At 42.8% G+C, this 17,648-nt stretch overlaps 1 protein-coding gene and 1 long non-coding RNA gene across 6 annotated transcripts in view; one reads left to right on the top strand and one right to left on the bottom strand.

Moving 5' to 3' along the window:
• LOC120996147 (ATP-dependent 6-phosphofructokinase, muscle type) overlaps positions 1 to 17,648 on the bottom strand; it is a 135,345-nt gene that overhangs the window by 59,446 nt on the left and 58,251 nt on the right. For all 5 annotated transcript variants that reach the window (XM_040425895.1, XM_040425894.1, XM_040425896.1 and 2 more), the window contains exons 3-5: positions 7,204 to 7,299; positions 1,352 to 1,425; positions 1,158 to 1,235 (exon numbers count right to left, since the gene is read on the bottom strand). In XM_040425895.1, the coding sequence (XP_040281829.1) occupies positions 1,158 to 1,235; positions 1,352 to 1,425; positions 7,204 to 7,299 (248 nt within the window). The remainder of the gene's footprint in view (positions 1 to 1,157; positions 1,236 to 1,351; positions 1,426 to 7,203; positions 7,300 to 17,648) is intronic.
• Positions 23 to 13,821, top strand: LOC120996148. Its single transcript, XR_005777734.1, has 3 exons — positions 23 to 32; positions 12,025 to 12,028; positions 13,690 to 13,821. It is a non-coding gene; the product is annotated as an uncharacterized LOC120996148 (long non-coding RNA).

Genomic DNA, 17,648 nt, shown 5'->3' with positions numbered 1-17,648 from the left:
ATATACTGCTGAGGCCAGTGATTGGCAGCACTGTGACCTGAGTGCATGTAACATTACCACTGCATCCTGGAAGATAACATCAGTGGTGGGGAGAACAGGAGCTCAGCGCTGGAAGCAGCAGGGAGAAAAGGGGTGAGCATCGATTCATTTGCTATTTCACCACACTTTTTGTTTAACTCGGACGGCCTCTTTAGGGCGTTTTCTGGTCCATTCATATTGATGTCCGATCCTCCGATTCACTTCCATGGGAGCAGCACTGCAGTAACCAGCTTCATCCACTACAGAATGGACGGAGACAGACCCTCATTCTTGTTCTTGATTGACCGGGCCAGGATCCTGCATAGTCATTTTGCCTGGCCCTGATAATCAGGAAGGAGAGGGAGGGCTGGCAGATGAAGCAGGAGGAGCAAGGGTGAACAGAGTATCCTAGGCCCACCTTCGGTGCACTTAACTGCTCATTTGCACATCGACTAAAAGCACCTTTTAGCAAGAATGAAGCAGACTGCTAAGTAAAAGCCATCATTACATTCAGATGAGCTAGCCCTACAAGACTTTGTGCCTGGGTTAACAGTGAAAGTCCTGACGACAGCCTTCCTTTCAGGCTGGAATACACAGTCTAGGGGCAATTTACAGAAATTACAAAATGGTCATCGTGATCTCTATTATACAGCTCCAGTGCTGCCATTGTCCTGCCATGCTTGTCACCAGCACAGTAGTTTAACAATGGTGCCGTGGTAGTAACACTTCTTGTCATAGGTCCCATTATTTGCCGGGCAATATGGGCATGTACACCGTGAGTAAAGAAGACTAATTAGCTAGTGTTTGTTCCACTCCTTGCATTAGCAGGATTTTTTTTGCTCTTCTTGATAGTTAGAGGTTGGCAAACACAAAAAATTTTGTGGACATTTTAAATATTTCACAATCAAAGCAACATGAAGAGATTCGGGCAAAACACACACTAAACAGACATAATAAGAAACTTGAGGGACACAAACGTCATGCTCTAAACCGCGATTTAATTTTATTTCGTTTTGTTGGAAATAGCAGCATAGCATTGATCATGAACTGTATAGACTGTACCTGTACTTGGCCAGTTTTATGGGCAAGACAAAATTTGAAGACAGACATGATGAAGCTACCGAGTCTATCAAACTCACCAACTGCAACATCATTGAGACACTTTCCCAAGTGGCTTCTCGAATGTTCTCACCTCCATCGACCAGTCCTTGGTAACCCTACAATAACAGCAATCTTTAATAAGGATTCATCGCAATCATACCACCAAATTGTATAGAGCAAAATAAACTTCCCTTCGAAAGCAACAAACCAGTGTAGAAACAGAGATACACACCTCATGTACAAAGAAGACTTTGGCGCCTGTGTAAATTCCCACTCTCACCACCGCTCGTACAGCTGCATTCATTCCTGGTGATGAATATAATATGGATTAATTATTTCCTAGGTCTTGAAAATACACTACATTATTAAAAACGGCACACAAGTTAAAACTTTACAGACAAACGAAATGTGGTAAAATTAAAAAATATCCAATACTCACCAATTAAAGGAGTATTCCCATCTGGGACATTGATGGCAAATCACTAGGATATACCATCAGTGTGAGATAGGACCGGTCCCCAGAGGTGGGAGCTGCACCTTATCTCCAGAATGGGACCCCTGAAGTATACAGAGAGCAGCCATCCTCTGTTTAAAGCTATGGGATTTCCAGAAATAGGCGAGCGCTGGCTCGGCTATTACCGGAAATCCCATAGCAGTGAATGGTGAGGTAACGGCGCTTGTGCAGTGCGCCCTCTATTTACCGCTATGGGAGTTCCAAAAATAGGAAAGTCCACTCGCTCAGCTATTTTCAAAACTGCCAAAATCGATGAATATAGAGCACGCCACGTATACGCAATATGCTCACCTTCACTTCAAGAGCCCCGTGCTCTAGATAGGGATGGGTCTCAGAGGTGGGATCCGCAGCAGTCTGACATTGATAGTGTATCTTAATGATATGCCATCAATGTCCCAGATGGGCCAACCCCTTTAATTCCTAGGCTTTTCTGGTCCTCAACTCCGGTCTGTTTTTAGGGCCGCAGTGGTGACGGGTAGTTTATGTCACATGACCACTGCCACCAATCACTAGCCTTAGTGGTCTCATGCCATATACCTCTGAGGCCAGTGATTGGCTGCAGCCATGACATTCGGTATATAGCATGTCATCGCTGCAGTGATGTTAACAGATCTTAACAGTGGAGTACCAGAGCTGAGGCACTGGAAACAGAGGGGAATTCACTGGTGAGAATAGGAGGTTTTTATTTTAACACTAGCAGAAGTACCCGGCTTTGCACGGGTATATTTCATCTATTTCATTTAATGTTTGTGTGTGTCGTTAAAAGATATCGTCAGTATCCACTATAACAGTGACATCTACAGGATCCCACCCCTTAACACTGACCCCCGCCCCCCCACAGTGCCCCGTCTCCATAAAATGGGACCTCCACAGCAGCCCACCCCCTTAACTTTGATCTTCACAGCGGGGGCAGGGTTTTCAAGTGTGTCTTTTGAGGGTGGCCTGAATAGCCACCCTACCTGCCCCCTTAACTGTGACCTCCACAGCACTCCGCTCCTTTAACAGTGTAATCCACATGGCCCTGCCCTTTTAAAGCTGACTATTGGCTGATAAGGGTCATGTGACTGTGTATGGCAGTTGGGATATGAAGAGAAAGACCTGCAGGCTTCTATTGGCTAATGTAGGTCATGTGATGTGCCATATTTGCAATTTTTTGGGAATAACTCAGGAAGAGTACATCCTAGAGAGCTAAGACCCGGTCTTAAAGTTTCCCAGACACCTGATGTACCTGTGTGATTTCGTGATTGTAAATGCGACGGTGCGGATTCCTTTAGCGGACATACATACACACATACATTCAGCTTTATATACTAGATGCTTCACCTCCCCCAAATTTTTTTTATAAAAAGTGATTGTCATACACACTTCAAAATGGTATCACTAAAAACCACAGATCACCCTGCAAAAAATGAGCCTCCATAAAGTTATAAAGTTTTGAGGGTCAGAATATGGCAATGCGAAGGAAAAAAAATAATACCTTTTTCCAAATTTTTTTTTTTCAGTATTAAAAAAACAAGAAAAACTATATAAATGTGTTATTGCTGTAACGGTAATGACCTGCAGAATGAAGGGAACGGCTGAGTGTTACCACATTGGGAACACCGTAAGAACGAAACCCATAAAACTATGGCACAATTGTGGTTTTTTTCAGATTCCCCTCCATTTGGAATTTTTTTTTTTAAACGGATCCGTTTAGATTTTGCACATCAGGATGCATCCGTTCCGTTAGGATGTGGTTGTGTGAAATCAAAACGCGAAAAAAAAAATGGGTCACCCATTGACTTTCAATGTATTTAGTGATGGAGCTCCTTTAGGCTCCTAAAAACGGACCCGTCACCAGTGTCTTACATTGTTTTCAGTACCGGATCTGTTTTTTTCCCCCCGTTTTTATGACCGGACACAAAACAGCAGCTTGCAGCGGTTTTGTGTCCGGTCACAAAACGGAATGCTGCCGGAACAGAAGATATCCTGATGCCTCCTGAACGAATCTCTTTCCGTTCAGAATGCATGAGGACAAAACGGAAACGTTTTTCCCCGGTATTGAGATCCTCTGCTGGATCTCAATACCGGAAAAGAACAACGCAAGTTTAAAAGTAGCCTAATGCTCGTCCGCACACAGCAAGGGTTTCACAGGAATGTCAGACTGCAACACTTCCTTGGCTGCCCAATCGCCAGATCGAACATTTATGGGACCGGCTGGGACGCCAGCTTCGGCAACCTACGAGTGTGCAGTATCTATGGGCCCAGCTGCAACATCTGTGGGCAAATATGCGGCAGGATGGGATACAGAACCTCCATGCCCAACCATATCTCAGCTTGTATCCAGGCTAGAGGCGGCCCAATAGGGTCCTCTATAAACGTATCCTTTTGATCTAACATTGTAATCACTTATACAGTTGCAATAAAAAGTATGTGAACCCTTTGGAATTATATGGATTTCTGCACAAATTGGTTATAAAATGTGATCTGATCTTCATCTAAGTCACAACAATAGACAATCACAGTCTGCTTAAACTAATAACACACAAAGAATTAAAAGTTACCATGTTTTTATTGAACACACCATGTAAACATTCACAGTGCAGGTGGAAAAAGTATGTGAACCCCTAGACTAATGACATCTCCAAGAGCTAATTGGAGTGAGGTGTCAGCCAACTGGAGTCTAATCAATGAGATGAGATTGGAGGTGTTGGTTACAGCTGCCTTATAAAAAATACACACCAGTTCTGGGTTTGCTTTTCACAAGAAGTATTACCTGATGTGAATGATGCCTCGCCAAAAAGAGCTCTCAGAAGACCTACGATTAAGAATTGTTGACTTGCATAAAGCTGGAAAGGGTTATAAAAGTATCTCCAAAAGCCTTGCTGTTCATCAGTCCACGGTGAGACAAATTGTCTATAAATGGAGAAAGTTCAGCACTGCTGCTACTCTCCCTAGAAGTGTCCGTCCTGTAAATATGACTGCAAGAGCACAGCACAGACTGCTCAATGAGGTGAAGAAGAATCCTAAAGTGTCAGCTAAAGACTCACAAAAGTCTCTGGCATATGCCAACATCCCTGTTAGCGAATCTACGATACGTAAAACACTAAACAAGAATGGATATCACAGAGGAAGCCACTGCTGCCAAAAAAAAACATTGCTGCACGTTTACAGTTTGCACAAGAGCACCTGGATGTTCCACAGCAGTACTGGCAAAATATTCTGTGGACAGATGAAACCAAAGTTGAGTTGTTTGGAAGAAACACAGAACACTGTGTGGAGAAAAAGAGCCATAGCACACCAACATCAAAACCTCATCCCAACTGTGAAGTATGGTGGTGGGGGCATCATGGTTTGGGGCTGCTTTGCTGCGTCAGGGTCTGGATGGATTGCTATCATCGAAGGAAAAATGAATTCAAGACATTTTGCAGGAGAACTTAAGGCCATCTGTCCACCAGTTGAAGCTCAACAGAAGATGGATGTTGCAACAGGACAACGACCCAAAGCATAGAAGTAAATCAACAACAGAATGGCTTAAACAGAAGAAAATACACCTTCTGGAGTGGCCCAGTCAGAGTCCTGACCTCAACCCGATTGAGATGCTGTGGAATGACCTCAAGAAAGCGATTCACACCAGACATCCCAAGAATATTGCTGAACTGAAACAGTTCTGTAAAGAGGAATGGTCAAGACAGTTCTGTAAAGAGGAATGGTCAAGAATTACTCCTGACCGTTGTGCACGTCTGATCTGCAACTACAGGAAACGTTTGGTTGAAGTTATTGCCGCCAAAAGAGGTTCAACCAGTTATTAAATCCAAGGGTTCACATACTTTTTCCACCTGCACTGTGAAGGTTTACATGGTGTGTTCAATAAAAACATGGTAACATTTAATTCTTTGTGTGTTATTAGTTTAAGCAGACTGTGATTGTCTATTGTTGTGACTAAGATGAAGATCAGATCACATTTTATGACCAATTTGTGCAGAAATCCAAATCATTCCAAAGGGTTCACATACTTTTTCTTGCAACTGTATCTATCACCATTACATTCACACATAACAAGTTTCATTCTAATCCAACAAATCCTTGGTGCGTTATTTTTTGTCAGCAACTAACTATAACAGGGTCAGCATATTTGAAGCCTTATTCTTATAAGTGCAAGTCTATTTTTCATCTTCGAGAATATCAGTATGCGCCCCATGAGGCTAAAAAGTGACAAGAATGGGGTTTCAGCGTGGTTGTCACTATCCTCTCTTAAGTCGTCAATGTGGAGGAATGGATATCTCTTCCTCCGTATCTCAAGCTCCATGTTCTCAAGCTTGGAGATAAAAATAAAGGAGTCCTAATACGTCAGCAGTTTTATGCTGCCCTATCTGAAGTGACAGAGAACTTGCCCAAAATGTTGGGTCGCTTTCTGGAATTAACCAAACTGTATTGAGCAGCATCACCGCAGGCCGATTGCTTAGTCCACTTGATACAGTGCCCGCGCCTCAGAGTCCTCATATTTATGAGCAATCAGAACCCCAACCCTTGCCACTGATTGACAGCTCTCTTCCGATAGCAGTCAGTGGTGGGGAGAGGGGCTGGATTGAGATGTGCTGGATTAATTGTAGTCTATGAGAATCAGCCATTTTTCACTGTAGATTTCTCAGTCTACTGTAGCCACACTGAACACTATTGCTCTTCCCAACCAAAATCTCTAGGCTTCCCTGACCAGCTTATGATATTACGCACACCAGCACAGTAGTAACAATATTAGGGCTTACGCACATGACCGTATGTCTGCAAAACGCACATCCGCAAAAAATAAGGATGATATGCGTGTTGAATCCTTTTTTTCCTGCGGATCCATTGTAACAATGCCTATCCTTGTCCGCAAAACGGACAAGAATAGGACACGCTCTATTTTTTTGCGGGGCTTCAGAACGGACAGCGCATTGAGCGTTGTCCGCATTTTTTGAAAAAAACGAAACAGATACGGAGACAAAATACATTTGTGTGCATAAGCTCTTAGGGCTCATACACACAACCGTATTTTCTTTCTGTGTCCATTCTGGGTTTTTTGTAGCCCATATGCGGAACCATTCACAGAGTATGCACACAGAGTAACTTCCGTTTTTTTCCAGATCCATTGAAATGAATGGTTTCACATACGGTCCACAAAAAAACGGAATGGACACGGAAACAAAATACGTTTGTGTGCATGAGCCTTTAAATCGGTGATCTACAACTATATGTATTGGGGAACGAGATGTGAATTCGTATGTATACCATACAGTATGTAGATACCTCTTAAAGGCACAGGCATCCAGCAATATTAGTAGAGAGTCTAACAATTTCAGTCTCATTCAGATTTGAAAGAACATGCAGAGCTGCATTTGACTAAGACATGTCACCATTTCCTGATCGGTGGACGTCGGACTGTGGGACCCCTGCCGATCTATTCACATGAAGGGAGCTGTACTGCAGGGCCCTGCACAGAGGGGGGTTGTTGTCGCCATGCCATTTCTCCAAAGAGTCGCTTTAAGCCGAGAAGGAACCAAAACAATGAATAACAGTAGAGTAAAGGGATATCACACAATAAGAATTACCTTGAGCGTCTCCCCCAGATGTAAGTACTGCAATAGCTTTGCCAATTCCCAGAGTCTGGGCATCATGGTGCTTAGATCCTCGCATCATTTTCTTATCTGTAAAGCAACGACAATCCTTGCATGAAAGCAGCTACTGACAGCCTGAATCCTTCCGAGCAGCCTGCAGAGTGAGGCAGGGAGAAGGATCCTGCGGTGTTTTGTAAGTCACAGTATCCTTCAGAATGACAAGTGGAAATGTCGCTGCTACTTTCTATGCAGAGTCAGCCAAACATAATCCTCCATTCATACCACGCAGCTTGTAAGGTTCAAATAAGCAAATAATAATGAAGCTGTTGACTAGTCCACAGCTACATGAGTATGGCGGTAGACTGCATATATCAATACACACAGACAGACAATCACTTAGCATTGCAGTGTAAAATCAATGCCTGTTGATCACAGTGGTGGTATAATAGTAAGGATTTTTAATAAAGATTTAATGGCTATGTATTTTGGGTAAAAAAAAAAAAAAAAAAAAGGAATCCTGTAATCATAGCAGCTGCATACTTACCAACCAACCATGGAACAACCAAACCAGACTGGGACCACCCACTTATGGGCAGGACTTAAATAAGCCCTGCCCATTTTTGGCTCAGGAGATCCCAAATTTGTAGAGACTGTCTCTGAAAATTAGGCTTCTTGCACACGAACGTGTGCACCCCGTTGCCGTATTGCGGACCGCATTTGCGGATCCGCAATACACGGGTGCCGTTCCGTGGGCATTCCGCATCACGGATGCGGACCCATTCACTTCAATGGGTCCGCAAATCTGGAGATGCGGAATGGTGCGGAACGGAAGCACGGAACTGAACCCTACGGAAGCACTACGGAGTGCTTCCGTGGGGTTTCGTCCCGTATTTCTGTTCCGCAAAAAGATAGAACATGTCCTATCTTTTTGCGGAACGGCCGGATCGCGGACCCATTAAAGTGAATGGGTCCACTATCCGCTGCGGCTGCCCCACGGACTGTGCTCGTGCATTGCGGCCCGCAGCACGACCACGGGGCGCACACATTCGTGTGCAAGAGGCCTTAGGGATAGCCCCTGCAAAAATCGGGACTGTTGGCAATTATACAGCTGCAGAAAGCTGTGATAAATCATTCTCCAGCCCCTCTCTGACCTCTTATAAAACCATTTTGTAAGCTAATTTATACGCAGACCAAAGTTGAATCAAAGTTGAACTTTAATTGGGGCACAAATTAGCATAGAAGATGGTTAAGGAGATATCAGAGACGGGATGGAGAGTAAGCAGTCAGGCTTTCTGCAGCTTCTAGGTATTGTGAAACATAGAAGCTGCAAAAGCCAAAACGGTGCACTAGGAACCTATTACAAAAATAATTTTTAGTCCAAAAGGCGTCCATAGCCTTTAAAGATCTTTAATATAACAGGACAGGAAAAACTCAACTTGTCCTTCCAATGTTTCCCCCAACAGCAGACCTCAGGCAAATATCTGCAATTAGATTGGTGGCAGATCACATTAAAAGCGGCTGCAGTGGCCTTAATGGCAAATATAAGCGATCAGCAGTCACTACTGTAAATTCAGTAATCCACCTGTGTGCCACTAGTGTTGTCCTAACTGCAGCCTGTGCCATACAGACACGGAGCATAATGTATTAGAAATCAGGAGTATGCTAATATATTTTAAGTATAAAATAATTATGCAATTATCCCTTAATGGAATTAGATTTTTTTTTAAAACGCAATAAAATTTAATAAAACAAATAAAATAAAAAAAATCACAAAATAATAGTTTTATTCATAAACAAATTTCATTGTGAATACATATGTAAAAGATAAACAAAAACAAAACACTTATTAGGTATAAACAATGGAAATGACCTGAACAACTCATTTAACAGGTTATTCAGTGTGAAATATGTACAGTGTAAACAATAAAGTAAAAAAAAAAAGCAATGTCAAAAATCTCTTTTTCTAATTTATGAAGTAATTTATATGTACCCTCAAGCAGCACAAAAAAATGCAATTTCTCTTGCATAAAACTATGCTTCATGCAGTAATGTCAATGAAAATAAAATGATAGCTGCTTAAACATGGAGAGGTAAAGCTGAAAACAATAGCTTGTCATTAAGAGGTTAAAGGGAACCTGTTACCGGGATTTTGGGTACATAGCTGAAGACATGGTTTGCGAGATGGCCGCTAGCACATCCGCAATACCCAGTCCCCATAGCTCTGTGTGCTTTTATTGTGTATAAAAACCGATTTGATACATCTGCAAATGAACCTGAGATGAGTCAGAGCTTGAAAATATGACTCTTCTCTGGTCACACAAGTAAGATATGACTCTTTTATGTTAATTTGCATATGTATCAAATCGGGTTTTTTACACAATAAAAGCACACAGAGCTATGGGGACTGGGTATTGCGGATGTGCTAGCGGCCATCTAGCAACCCACGACCTCAGCTCTATACACAAAATCCCGGTGACAGGTTCCCTTTAAATACACCTGGCTGCATTTTTGTCTTTGAAGGAACAAAGAATCAGTCATATTGAAATCCAATACACCCAACCATTGTCTGCCTCCTGTGCAGACCTATGTGTCTCCATAGTAACAGACTACAGTCCTACCTGTGTGTAGTCTTATCCTGTAGTCACCTGTTAATCCATTACATCTGCCCCTGCTACTACCATCGGTGGGTTTGTCAGAAGCAGGGATCAGACGGAGAGGGGTAGCATATGGCTGCAAGATGAGACTACACAGGTTTGACTGTAGTCTGTATCCATGGAGTGTACACACAAACTAGCAAAACATTTTTATTCCAGACTATTTGTAAAGTTGCTTAATTATTTTATGTGCATTGGTGCACCTAATCTTTAAAGGGGGTTTCCCATAGGTGATAAATGTATGATCGCTGGGGTCTATCCGATGAAGTCCCCACCAATTTGAAGAACGGGTGTTCTCTCGGTAAACAGAGCGGTGGTGCACATGCCTGACCACCGCTCAGCTATCTCCAGCAGTCCTATAGAAGTGAATGGAGCGGTGGTCACACGTGTGCATCACCACTCCATTCACACAGGGAACGAGACAACCACTGTATCCTAGAGGTCGGATTCCCAGGGATCATACACTTATCACCTATCCTGCACAACGATTCCTCTAACACACAGTGCCACAGAATGCAATACAAGCAGAATTTGGTTCTTCCTTTACTTTCCACAGTTCCCGAAATTTTAGCTCTTGCTGGTCATTAATGATCCACCCATAAATGGCTAAGGTTATGATTATGGTATAAAAAGGATTGACTTAGGCTTTTCTCGGTTGTTACTGATTGACCCGTTCCCGACCAACCACCGTAAATTTATTGGTGGATGTTGGATCTTTAAAGAGACCACCCTCTCAGGAGTTGAAGGGCCACAAGGTGTCTGCTATTTTACAAAGCAGACACCCGGAACCAGAGTATGTGACTTTTAACCCCTGAGATGCCATGGTCAATTGTGACCATTGCATCTGAGCTGTTATTTTCCTTGAGCACTGCGAGATGGTGGGAGCCGTTTGGTTTCTATGACAGCCTCGGCCACTGAAGGCTCCGAGGCCTGTCATAGCGAAGTACCTTGATAGAAGCACACTGAATCTCCCATAGACTGCAATGTTAATTAAATGCAGTTTATGGGAGAAGCAATCAGACGATAGCATGTAAAAATCCCCTAGGGGGACTTATCGTAATTGTAAGAAGAAAAAAAAAGTGAATGATATTTAAAAAATATAAAGAAAATGAGATTTAAAAAATCTAATTACTCCCCTTGCCCCATATTAAAAAAAAAAAAAAATTATTAGTATCTCTGCGTCTCAAAATGGCCAAACTATTAAAATCGCCCTGCAAAAAGTGAACTCTTATACAGCTCCAGACGTAAAACATAAAGTTATGGGAGTCAGAATATGGCGATGCTACAAAAAAAAAAAAAAAGTTGTTTTTGGTTTTACCTATTAAAATTAGAGATGAGCAAATCGAAGTTGATGAAGTGGAATTCGATCCGAATTTCAGGAAAAATTCGATTTGCACCAAATTCGAATTTCCTGACGCTTCGTTGTAACGAAACACATTTTTTCCTAAAATGGCTGCTGCACGTTAGGACACAGAGCAAAGAACTCTGGGAACGAAGGATCACCCATAATGCCATGCATGTAGCCAATCAGCAGCCAGCCCTGTGATGTTGCAGCCCTATAAATAGCCTCAGCCATCTTGGATTCAGCCATTTTCCAGTGTACTTAGTGCAGGGAGAGATGTCAGCAGGCGCTAGCGAAAGTGCTAGGAAAGACTTGAAAACTTTTATTTTGCTGAATAGAAGTTCAGTAAAAGATCATTAGAAGTGTATGGAAAGGATAGGGAGTAATTATTCCGCAGTATTGAAGCAGAACAGGGTCCAGTAGGGGAGTGTACATCCTGGGTAATAGGAACAATTCTATTACACTTTACTGCTCTGACTGGGGATCCAAATTGCAATTATACTGCTGCTTTCAGGTTTGCAATAGATGATACCAGGCTCGGACTGGCCCACCGGGGAGGCAGGGGATTCCTCGGTGTGTCCCCAGTCTTGTTTGTCAGGAGAGATAATTATTGTAGCCACTAGGTAGCAGTATCGCACAGCGATGCAGCCTCCTACTAGTGTAAATTTGACAGGAGACCCCGTAGTATCTTCTAAACTTCCCCGCTGCTGGCAGTGAAGGAGGAGAGAACATATCTGTCCAGCCTTCTGCCCTTCCTGCTGTCAGAAAACCGGCTGCTGGAGAGAAAGACTCCTCTGCGGTGCTGGGCTGATTTCTCAGGTGTGTGACAGTAGTGAGCTGTAGGAGACTGTAAAGGGGAAATAGGGGATTTGTTTATAGTAGACACAGATCTATGAATGTGTGCTGCTCTCTGCAGAGTTCAGAGTGGCATTGGGTGGACTCTGCCCTAGGTGCCCCCAATGCCTCTGCTTTTGGTGCACCCCCACTAGTGCCACAGCTCCAGATGCCCCCCAATGCCCCACTCTAAATGAACCCCTAATATTGCCTCTTCTCCAGTTGCCCCCCTAATACCTCTGCCCCAGGATCACCACTATTACCCTGCCGCAGGCTACCCTAATGCCTCTGCTTTAGGTGCACCACCATTAGTGCCCAAGCTGCAGATGCCCCCACTCTAAATGCACCGCTAATATTGCCTCTTCTCCAGTTACCCCTGCTCCAGGATCCCCACTATTACCCTGCCTCAGGTGACCCTAATACCTTTGCTTCAGTTATGACCCTCCGTTTGTGTCCTTTGCTCACCATTGCTCCTCTAGCACCTTTGCTTGGGCTTTGTTAAAGGTTATGACCTGCAAAGGGGGTTGGACTTATGACTGAAAAATTTTGCACAGTGCGTCACATTCTCCAGTATTGACACAAATGGTTTACATGGTGGTAGTGATGATATTCCGTATTTACAGGCATCACTGCTGCCATGTAAAGAGATACTGGTGGAGTGGTGGAGGATTTAAAGGAGTTGTCCAGGTTTTCAAGTTATCCTCTACACCATAGGGCATAATTATATGATTAGTGGGGTCCGATTCTGCGACCCCCCCACTAATTCCAGGAACGGGTCCTGTTCCCCCTTTTTGATGGTGTGGCAGGCCACACATATGCCCTGCTGCTCCATGTATTCTCTTTGGGACCACTGGAAATAGCCAGCGCTGTACTCTGCCATCTCCGGCGACTCCATATAGAAAGGATGGAGAGGCAGGGCATATGCTGGACCTGTCACTCAATCAAGAAAGAGGATCAGTGGGGGCTCCAGCGTTCAGACCCCCATGGATCACTTAGTTATCCCTGATCCTGTGGATAGAGGATAACTAGAAAAGTGGACACAGGTCCTTTAACAGGCGAGCATTTCTATTTGACACATATTTTTTTTACATCAAAAGAAAACCTTTAAAGATAGGGAATGTGAAAAGGTCCAACAGCTATGACACGACAGGTGATAAGTGTCTGATTGATGGGGGTCTGACTGCTGGGACCCCCGTAATCAAGGGAACGTGGTCTTAAGACTCTTGTGTACATAGATTGGCGGTAATGTAATTGAATGTCTCAGGACCCCTTTTTTCATGATCAGTCGGTGTTTCAGCAGTCAGACCCTTGCAATCTGATATTTATCACCTATCTTGTAGATAGGTCATTATGGTAGGACAACCCTTTTAACCACTTCACATCCGCCCTATGGGTGGATGTTTATCTCTGAATGGATGTTCTGAAACGTTCATTCAGAGATGGCAGCTAGTGTTGAGCGAGCTTGTGTTTTAAGTTCGGCGTCCAAATTTCGTGTTTGGGTTATCGAAGAATCGCGTTATAGATTCCGCTACCACGGACCATAATGGAATTTAAAATCCATAACGCGAACCCGAACTTTAGATGCCGAACTTAAAACACAAGTTCGCTCAACACTAATGGCAGCTGCACGATGATCGTGCAGCTGCCGAGCGGGGGCCCGCTGTCAGTGACAGCAGGGCAACCAAGAGAGAAGGCAGGGACAGTTCCCAGGTGTCCCTGCCTTCTAGATCGCTGCATACACAACGCTCAATGAGCACTGTGTATGCAGACCAGGAAGCGGTCCCGGCCTGGTGGTCATGTGACCGCTGGGGCTGGGAGAGTGCAGTTGCTGTCAGGTCTTCCACAGACCTCGATCAGTCCTGCCCTGAGGCTGTACAGCTTTGTATTCTGCTGTACAGCCTCTCTGGGGGCTGTATTTTCCCTGTAACTGGGGCTACTATGTCAGTGAAATCAATAGTGAAAAAAAAAATAAGTGAAGTTAAATGTCCCCCAGAGGTCTTGTATGACCTTAGAGGACGCAAACTGTAAAATAAAAAAAATAAAAAAAATAAAAGGTTTCACATGTAGAAAAAAAATTCCCCAATTAAGTAATAAAAAAAAAAAAATTCTACAAGTAGAAAAAAATAAATAAAATAGACATATTTGGTATTGCTGCATCCGTAACAACCGGCTCTATAAATATATCACATGATCCACCCTGTCCGATAAACACCATAAAAAAAATAAAAATAAAAAAATTCAAAAAAGCCATTTTTGGCACCTTATTTTACAAAAATTTCAAATCCAAGTGATCAAAAAGGCATATGTCCCACAAAATAGTACCAATAAAACTGTTACGTCATCGCGCAAAAAATGAGCCCCTACATAAGAAAATCGGTTAAAAAAATAAAACAATATAGCTCTCAGAACATGGAGATATTAAAACATAATTTTTTGGTTTTAAAAATGCTATTATTGTGTTAAAGTGAAATAAATAAAAAAAGTATACATATTAGGCATCGTGTCTGTAACAACCAGGTCTATAAAAATATCACATGACCTAACCCCTCAGATGAACACCGTAAAAAACAATAAAATAAAAACTGTGCCAAAAAAGCAATTTTTTGTCACCCAACATCACATAAAAGTGCAACACCAAGAGATAAAAAAGGCGTATGCCCCCCAAAATAGTACCATTCAAACCGTTACCGCATCCTGCAAAATTTTTTATGGCTATGGCTCTCAGACTATGGAGACACTAAAACATCATTTTTTTGGTTTAGAAAATGCTATTATTGTGTAAAACTTAAATAAATAAGAAAAAGTATACATATTAGGTATTGCCACGTCCGTAACGATCTGCTCAATAAAAATGTCACATGACCTAACCCTCAGGTAAACACTGTAAAAATAAATAAAAACTGTGCTAAAACAACCAATTTTTTGGTTACCTTGTCCCATAAAGTGTAATAATAATGAATAATCAAAAAATCATATGTACCCAAAAATGGTACCAATAAAATCGTCAACTCCTCCTAACAAAAAACGAGCCCCTGCACAAGACGAACTGCAAAAAAATAAAAATATGGCGTTCAGAAAATGGAGACACGAAAACATCATTTTTTGGTTACCTTGCCTCACAAAAAACGTAATATAGAGTAATTAAAAATCATATGTACCACAAAATAGTACCAATAAAACTGGCACCTTATCCCCTAGTTTCCAAAACGGGGTCACTTTTTGGGAGTTTCTACTGTAAGGGTGCATCAGGGGGCTTCAAATGGGACATGGTGTCTAAAAACCAGTTCAGCAAAATCTGCCTTCCAAAAAGCGTACGGCGCTCCTTTGCTTCTGCGCCCTGCCGTGTGCCCTTACATCAGTTTACGACCACATGTGGGGTGTTTCTCTAAACCGCAGAATCGGGGTAATAAATATTGAGTTTTGTTTTGCTGTTAACCCTCGATGTGTTAAGTAAATAAAAATTATTAAAATGGAACATCTGATAAAAAAAAGAGAAATTTAGAAATGTCATCTCCATTCTCCTTTAATTCTTGTGGAACACCTAAAGGGTTAACAAAGTTTGTAAAATCAGTTTTGAGTAACTTGAGGGGTGTAGTTTCTACAATGGGGTCATTACCACTATGTAAGCACCACAAAGTGACTTCAGACCTGAATTGGTCCTTAAAAAGTGGGTTGTGGAAATTTTCTTAAAAATTTTAAGAATTACTTATAAAATTCTAAGCCTTCTAACGTCCTAAAAAAATAAAATGACATTTACAAAATTATGCCAACATGTAGACATATGGGGAATGTAATAAATAAATATTTTATGAGGTATCACTTTCTGTTTTAAAAGCAGAGAAATTGAAATTTAGAAAATTGCAAATTTAGATTTTTTTGGGGATTATTTTATAAATAAAGGTGAAATATATAGACTCAAATTTACCACTGTCATGAAGTACAATGTGTCACGAGAAAACTATCTCAGAATGGCTTGGATGAGTAAAAGTGTTCCAAAGTTATTACCACATAAAGTGACACGTCAGATTTGCAAAATTAGGCTCTGTCAGGCACGGATGTGAAGTGGTTAAATATACTGTAGATTATATGCAAACTGAGGAGGTTATGATTTGGTAAATTTCATGCCAGACATTTATACTAAAAGGGGTTAAAGGGTTTGTCTCACTTCAGTAAATGGCATTTATCATGCAGTTAATACAAGGCACTTACTAATGTATTGTGATACTCCATATTGTATAAGTGGCAAAAAAAAGTATTTGCCGTTCAGCGGTGCAGTTATATGTTTTAAAGCCTTTTTTGCCGTCTATTAGTGGGAAAAAAGGGGGCTTTTTTAGCCGTTGTGTGGTGAAGTGAGAAAATGACAGCCCTTTTTGGCGTGTATTAGTGGCAAAAAAAAGTATTACTTGCCGTTTAGCTGTGCAGTTATATGTTCTAAAGCTTTTTTGGCGTGCATTAGTGGCAAATAAAAAAGTATTATTTGCTGTTGTGTGGTGAAGTGAGAAAATTACAGCCCTTTTTAGCATGTATTACTGGCAAAAAAAGTATTATTTGCCATTGTGTGGTGAAGTGACAAAATTTCCTTTTTATTTACTTATTTAATCTAACAGTATGTCAGACAGAAAAGTGACAGGCCCTGCACAGGGGCAGAGGCCTAAATGCGCAGGCACAGGTTGCAGCAGAGTAAGAGGGTAAGGCAGCAGGGGTCACTTCGAGAGGCCTGAGCTCCCGGTGTCATCTAACGGTCATGTCTTGACCAGCAACCCAGCGGTTCTTGAATGGTTGACTCGATCATTCACTTCATCCCAAGTGACATCGGACACCCCCAGCAAAGAGTCGGTGGGTTCCTTTGACACAACCTTTAGTTGGCATGGTCCAGGAGCAGGCCCTGTGCCCTCACCTGTCCTCAACCTGCCTCTGTCCTTTTCTGTTCCCTCAGCCAGAGAAGTATTATATGCTGTGGGCTCAGATCCACTATACAGCGAGTACGAGCTACTAGAGCAGTGATGGCTAACCTTGGCACTCCAGCTGTGATAAAACTACAACTCCCAAGAAGCCCCCCTTGCTTGGCTGCTGTCAGAACTCTATAGAAATAAATGGAGCATGCTGGGAGTCGTAGTTTCACCACAGCTGGAGTGCCAAGGTTAGCCATCACTGTACTAGAGGATAGTCAGCAGCTACGCCCAGCCAAGATCTAGAGGAGACATCCGGTGTTCTTCCGGTAGGCAGGCAAGTAGTGATGAGGAGAGTGGCGTGGGAGCTGGTGTTGCGAGCGGTCAGGCTCCTGGCTCAGAGACTGTTGAGGAGGACATCAGTGACGTGCAGACAGTACTCGATGATGATATAGCCGATCGCAATTGGGAGCCGGGTGACAAAGGGGCTTCATTATCATCGGGAGAAGAGGGTGGCAGCTTGCATGTGAGGCAGTGGCGGAGCCAGCAAGTCGGTAGCGTGCCCGGGAGTCAGCATGGTGGCAGCAGTGAAAAGTCGGGAGACAAACATGCCCGGGGTAGACCTCCCGCTTCGCAGGAGCCTACCTGCCCAGAAAGTAGTGGTGCAGGGGTTCACGTAGGCAGCAGCGGTAGCAGTCAGTCAGTGCTGGGTGTTGGGGG

Source organism: Bufo bufo, chromosome 3 (genome assembly GCF_905171765.1).
Source record: "Bufo bufo chromosome 3, aBufBuf1.1, whole genome shotgun sequence".
NCBI lineage: Eukaryota > Metazoa > Chordata > Amphibia > Anura > Bufonidae > Bufo > Bufo bufo.
The sequence above is the reverse complement of the archived record's forward strand: the minus strand, read 5'-3'. Positions and strand labels throughout refer to the sequence as shown.